This window comes from Chionomys nivalis, chromosome 1 (assembly GCF_950005125.1).
Source record: "Chionomys nivalis chromosome 1, mChiNiv1.1, whole genome shotgun sequence".
NCBI classification, from domain to species: Eukaryota; Metazoa; Chordata; class Mammalia; order Rodentia; family Cricetidae; genus Chionomys; species Chionomys nivalis.
The window spans coordinates 107,838,493-107,844,492 of record NC_080086.1 but is presented as its reverse complement, the minus strand read 5'-3'; the positions used below and the strand labels follow the sequence as shown (position 1 = coordinate 107,844,492).

Here is a 6,000-nt window from a genome sequence, read left to right as displayed (position 1 = left end):
ATAAAACATATTCACAGCATACATCACCTCCCACATCAGAGCAGGACTAGGGGCAGCGTGGCAGGATCTGGTGCAATGAGAAGGTTCTGGAGCATTCACAGAAGGCAGGATTCTCCCGTGGCAGGTAGAGAGAAGGGTTCTCAACATCTCCATACAGCTGTGTGCAGAGGGCATAGGGGTCATGGAAGCCTCAACTACGGACGTACACACTTCTTCTCTGGTCATTCGGAAGACATGGGGTCTTTCCTGTTCATCTGCCACTGGCTCCAGACACAGGCTGTGAGATGGGTGGCAACTGGAGGACTTAGTCCTCAGGGAAATGGGCATGGGATCCAGAGGGAAGCTCCGGGGAAAGTTCTGGAAAATATCCCATAAAGGTCCTAAGGAATTCCTAATGGGGCAGAGAGCCATGGAAGGGAACGTGAAGAAGCAACCAATGTGCAGGACCTGATGGGGATAAAGGAGCCATAGCGAGGGAAGGTCAGCAGTGAGGGATGCTGGGCACCTGGTGTCCATATGAAAGAAGCAGAACTATTCCAGATGGACCCAGGACCTAAATGTAGAACGGTGAGATGTTCAGAAGAAAACACAGTTGGTCAGGCAGGTTTAAACCATAAAGGGAAGGGCTAAACAAGCTGGGTTTTATCTTTTTTTTTTTTTCTGTGATACTGCTCAGCAAGCAACAAGGTGAGGAAAACAGGTTATGTGAAATTACATAGCTGATAAGGGACTTACACCCAAACTAAAGAACTGTCAAAATCAATAGTAATTAAACACACAATTAATTAACAACCAGCTGAATTTACAGGTTTTGGTTAGGAGGGCATCAGACGGTTAAGGAGTGAATGAGCTGTGTAGCAGGGGCAAGGTTTGCAGTGTACAAGACTGAAGTGTGGGCTGAGAGCAAGGGACAGGATCTCTGTGGAGGGGAACCCACACAGCCTGGAAAGCACTAGGCAGTGTACAAAGTTGCATGCATATCTACCAGGGACCCCGAGAGCCACTTTTTGTTTGTCTCTTTGGGACAGAGTCTCACCATGTATGCCGGGCTGGCCTTGAACTCACAGCAACTCTCTTGCTTCCAGCTGAGTGCTGGGGCCACAGGTATGTATATCACACGGGGACCCGAAATCTACTTCTAAGTGTCTACTTGGAGCAATACCAGTGAACCTGGAAATGTTAGAAGACAACCAGACCCAGGGCCACAGGGTCACCAGGTAGCCCTCCACCTCAGGGGCTGAACGTCGTGTGCTACCAAACATGGCATGGATTTGGCCATAGGTCCTCAGCTGACCAGTCCCTGCCCAGAAATAAGTGTCTGTTTCCAGGGACCTGTGTATGCATTTAAGACAGCTCTACTGTTGATTACCAATCACAAGCCACAGACACCCTCTGTGGGGAACTTGCAGTTGTTACAGGTCCCCAGAGCAGAGGGTAGCCTATAGGAAGAAACAAGATATCTGGGCACAGTCACCCAGGCACGATGCTCTGTGACAGTCTCCAAAGACAAAATTCACACAGGCAAGAGGATCCAGATAGCCAGGCCAAGACTTGGGAGCCGAAGACACAGCAGGGAAGTGTCTGGTTTGACAAATTGTTCTGCACTGTAAAGATTCATAGACGGTGCAGTGAAAGTGACATCACCCAGCAGGGCAGTGAGTATGCCCACACACACCTTCCGGCTCTGCCTGTGCCCAGGCATGCAGAGCCAGGTCCAGGATGTGACCCGTTAGGCTTGCAATGTGGGCCCTCCAGAGAAAAGCAAGTACTCAAACTTTCCAGGTGTACACAGAGGCCAGGTCAGGGGTTCAAAGTGATGCTGTGGTCTGATAGACAGACCTTGGAACTGAATGAGCCATCCCCCTCCTTCATCCCCTCTCCTGACAGATAGGAAGAGTAGGGCATCAGGGTAGGGAAGCAGTTTCTACAGGAACAACCCTGTCTACTGCTGAGGTGGCTTCTCAGATGTGATCATGTGTCAGACCTACAAGACAAGGCCCCAAGACCTACAGACAGAGCTACAGACAAGAGGGTGGGTTGGCAGTGCCCAGGGCTCCCTGTGAAACTGAAGGTGGAATGTTCTGCGGACAACCACGGCCACTCTACCCATTCCTAACTTCCGACATGACAGAGACCAGCAAAGAGCTAGCTGGCCTGTTTCATTCTACAAGCAGAAGTAAGGATGTTCTACAGGCTGAGTGACAACTTCACTGTATGTGTTGGGACAGTTCTATGTCAACTTGTCAACTTCAAAGTCACCTGAGAGGAGGGAGCCTCACTTAAGAAAAGGCCTCCATAAGATCCAGCTGTAGGGCATTTTCTCAATTAGTATCAATGGAGAGGAGCCCAGTCCACTGGGGGTGGTGCCATCTCTGGACTGGTGGTCCTGGGCTCTATAAGAAAGCAGGCTGAGCAAGCCATGAGCAGCGAGCCAGTAAGCAGCACCCCTCCATGGCCTCTGCTTCAGCTCCTGCTGATTTCCTTTAATGATGAACAGTGATGTGGAAGTATAAGCCAAGTAAACCTTTTCCTCCCCAACTTGCTTTTTGGTCATGGTGTTTCATCGTGGCAATGGTGATTCTAACTAAGATACTATAACCACCAACAACTCAGGGTCCCAAGGCTGGGTACTCGTCCTTTACACCTGTAGTCAACAGTCCACAAGAGCTCTGCCTAAAGGATGGCAATGTGGGGAGGGCACACCTGTCCACGGGTGAGGGATGGCACACCTGTCCACAGGTCAAAGACAGCGCTGTGGGGAGAACACACCTATCCACGGGTGAGGGATGGCGCTATGGGGAGGACACACCTGTCCACAGGTGAGGGACAGCACTGTGGGGAGGACACACCTGTCCACGGGTGAGGGATGGCATTGTGGGGAGGACACACCTGTCCACAGGTGAGAGACAGCGCTGTGGGGAGGACACACCTGTCCACGGGTAAGGGATAGCACTGTGGGGAGGACACACCTGTTCACGGGTGAGGGATGGCGCTGTGGGGAGGACACACCTGTCTACTGTACTCATCTATTCCAAGTTGTTTTAGAGAAAACAAAGAGCCATGTGATATCCTCAGTGAGGCAGAGCCTGAAAGGAAGAGGCTATATGCATCGCTATGCACTTTATTTCAGTGAGAATAGCACGATGGAAACGTACTCATTAAGAGTTAAACTCCCAACACCCTTAGAACAGAAAACAGGAACTGAGTCAAGATTGAGCTACCGTCAATTCACACAGCAACATAGGAACGTCCAGCATGGCTCCCTTCCATGCTGGGCACTGTGCTGGCAGCTTCAGACGAGCTTCTGGCAGAAGCTCCCATGTCCCTCAGAGCTCCTACAGAAGCAATGTTGCTTACCCAGGAGGCAGCAGTCTGCAAAGGGAACTGCCTCATGGCTGCAGAACCTGAGAACCTGCCAAGTGTCAACCAGCAGTGCTGGGACTAGAGCAGGATGTGGTACTTCAGCGCCCTGGGGACTCTGTTGATAACTAGTCTCCCGTCATAACTCAGGGAAGCAAACAGCCATGGGTCAGCCGAAGCCCAATCCACAGCATACACGCTGTCCTCGTGCTCCTCATAGGTGGCGATGACGTTGTCCTGCAGGGGTTCCTTACTCCTACAGCCCAAGAGACAGAAAACCACGTGAGGCACAGAGGATGTGAGAGTTTACGGAGGAAAACAAGGCAGGAATAACATGCAGCTGAAGCCCAGGAGACGGCATCACAGCTATGGGGATAAGACATAACCTGTGGATTATAGACATCCTGAGTGTCTAGCAATGCCTTATACCCAACCCTTGGCACCATGAGTTCCTGGGGTGATCACCTATCTGGTGTATTACGAGGGCCCTGTCTAGAGACAAGAATACTATGCCTAATAGAGTATAACAGCAAAGCTGCTAGTGTGTGAGCCAAAAGGACACCGGAAGCACCCAGGCTAGCTCTCTGCTGCACAGAGTAGCCAGAGTCTGGCTACAAAAGGCTCTCTCTGTTCAGGATCTCTGCTCAAGTGTGTAGCCTTCCTGGCTCTGGTATTGGGTGAGGCAACACCCTCTCCCCATGTCCTTAGACATGAGCCCAAGTGGTCCTGTCAGAGAAGCTCAGGGCTGAGAGCATGTGGCATGCATTCCCAAGGAGTGGGCCTCCTGGCCTGCCTCAGGCCTGGAACCCCATGTGCACAGGCCACTTTTCAGAAGGCACAGCTGCTCTAGCACTTTCTCCCCATCTCACAGAATGACTTCTAGGCACTGAATGCAGCCTGGGGATCTTGAGTGCCTGCAAAAAAATGCTTCCTTTCCCCAGGAGATAGACGGAGCTCTTAAAGTCCTTCTTAAATTTCACCTAGAGTCTATGACATTGCGAGGCCCCCACTTCCCAGCAAGTGGACTTGCCAGTGGTCGAAGACTGCTTTGTGACAAACACCAGGCAGAGTCTCCACAGGGAAGCTGATCTTCCTGAATTCAGTGGCATCAACTTGGCAGGAAGTCATCAGGACAGTCTGCCAGCCATAATCCCTCCCCTGCTTCCTTAATGCTTCCCACACAGGGGGCAGCACACACATTAATCACTCAGCAGACTAAGGGAACAAGTCAGTTTCTTGCCTGGCACAGAGGGGTTGAAAGACAGCCTCCTTGGCAGAAGCCAAGTCTACATGGCACCCGGGAAGAACAGCTGGAGGCTGTGCACCTGTGCTCAGCAGTGCACCCACAGGAAAGCGACAGTGGAGGGACAAACCCTGCAGATGAGCCAGTCGGGGATGTGACTAGCCAGACACAAGTGAACAAAGGAGTGTGTGTGGACACAGACCAGTGCCAGGGCCTGCTGTGTGCTCTGGGCTCTCTAGAAGTCCAAATTGTTGGGCCTCACTCCAGAACCTTCTTTCCTCTGCAATCTGGGCACAAATTTCTGGGGCATACCTTAGGGGAAGCCACTAACATACAGGAGCATGGTAAAAACCACTTAGGGAACAAGAGGGTCTCCCTCCGGTGTGGGCTCCACAAACGGAGCTACAGGCCCTGCTGCCTTCTCTCACAACATAATGAGAGCACCCATGCTGACTCACACTGGGAGTCCAGCCAGGCAGGAACTCTGCAACCTCAGACCCCTTTGTGTGTAAGAGACAGGAGCCCTGATAAGAAGAGGGTGCAACCACAGCCATCTCCCAGTCAAAGATGCACTTAGCATGGGAAACAGGTACATGACACTGCTTTTCGAAAACACTGAACCGCAATGGTGTGGCTGGGAAGTGCATACCAGAACACTCTGTGCAGTGCTCAGGGCCGAGGAGGACTGACCAACTTACTGACCTGGATTGAGACCCGCATTACTCGGCTAAGGGCTACAAGGAAATAGTCAGCACTATGAGCTATCCACTGAGCATCCCGAGGACACTGTGTAGTTAGTGATGCAGGGAGTGACAAGACCAGGGAGTATCAGCCACACTGTTACCAGAGTTCAAATCTGGACAGCAGCAATCTTTCAGATGTGACATGTGGCATTCACAAAGACTGTGGAGAAGACAGAGATCCAGGCACTCCAACCATGCAAGAGGACCTCTTATAACTCTCCTTATCCCACAGCTAATGACCTGCAGATCTGTGGTCTGTGACTGCAGAAAGGAAGGGACAGCATCCTTCTCACACTCAGAACTCGCCTGGCCCCAGACATCATCGGTGACCACGAGCACTCCTGCCCAGAGTCACCTGCAGCTGTGTCCCTTACTTCTCAGCATGGTGCTCCTCCGGGTCACTGACGTCATCATCGTCCACCAGGTGGCCGAAGGGCTCTGAGGAGATAGACACCATATTGGACAGGATGACTCTGCTATCGCTGCTGCCAGTGAGGACCAGCTGGTCGTGAGAGTGGTTGTAGCGGATGCTCCACACCCTGTAACAGTCACGGGCAGATGAACGATTGTGAGTGAACACACATGAGTGTCCCTGACCTTACTGCACAGTGGGGCACTAGTGTGGCAATGTGATCAACACCACATATGCTGTTG

At 51.8% G+C, this 6,000-nt stretch overlaps 1 protein-coding gene across 3 annotated transcripts in view; it reads right to left on the bottom strand.

Moving 5' to 3' along the window:
• Positions 1-1,519: 1,519 nt before the first annotated feature.
• The window catches only part of Eipr1 (EARP complex and GARP complex interacting protein 1), a 121,052-nt gene continuing 116,571 nt past the window's right edge, over positions 1,520-6,000 (bottom strand). Inside the window, exons 6-7 of one of the 3 annotated variants that reach the window (XM_057789160.1) lie at positions 5,721-5,885; positions 1,520-3,616 (exon numbers count right to left, since the gene is read on the bottom strand). In XM_057789160.1, coding sequence (XP_057645143.1) covers positions 3,442-3,616; positions 5,721-5,885 — 340 coding nt within the window. In that variant the 3' untranslated portion in view covers positions 1,520-3,441. The remainder of the gene's footprint in view (positions 3,617-5,720; positions 5,886-6,000) is intronic. The other 2 variants (XM_057789152.1, XM_057789143.1) reach the window with 2 other exon arrangements.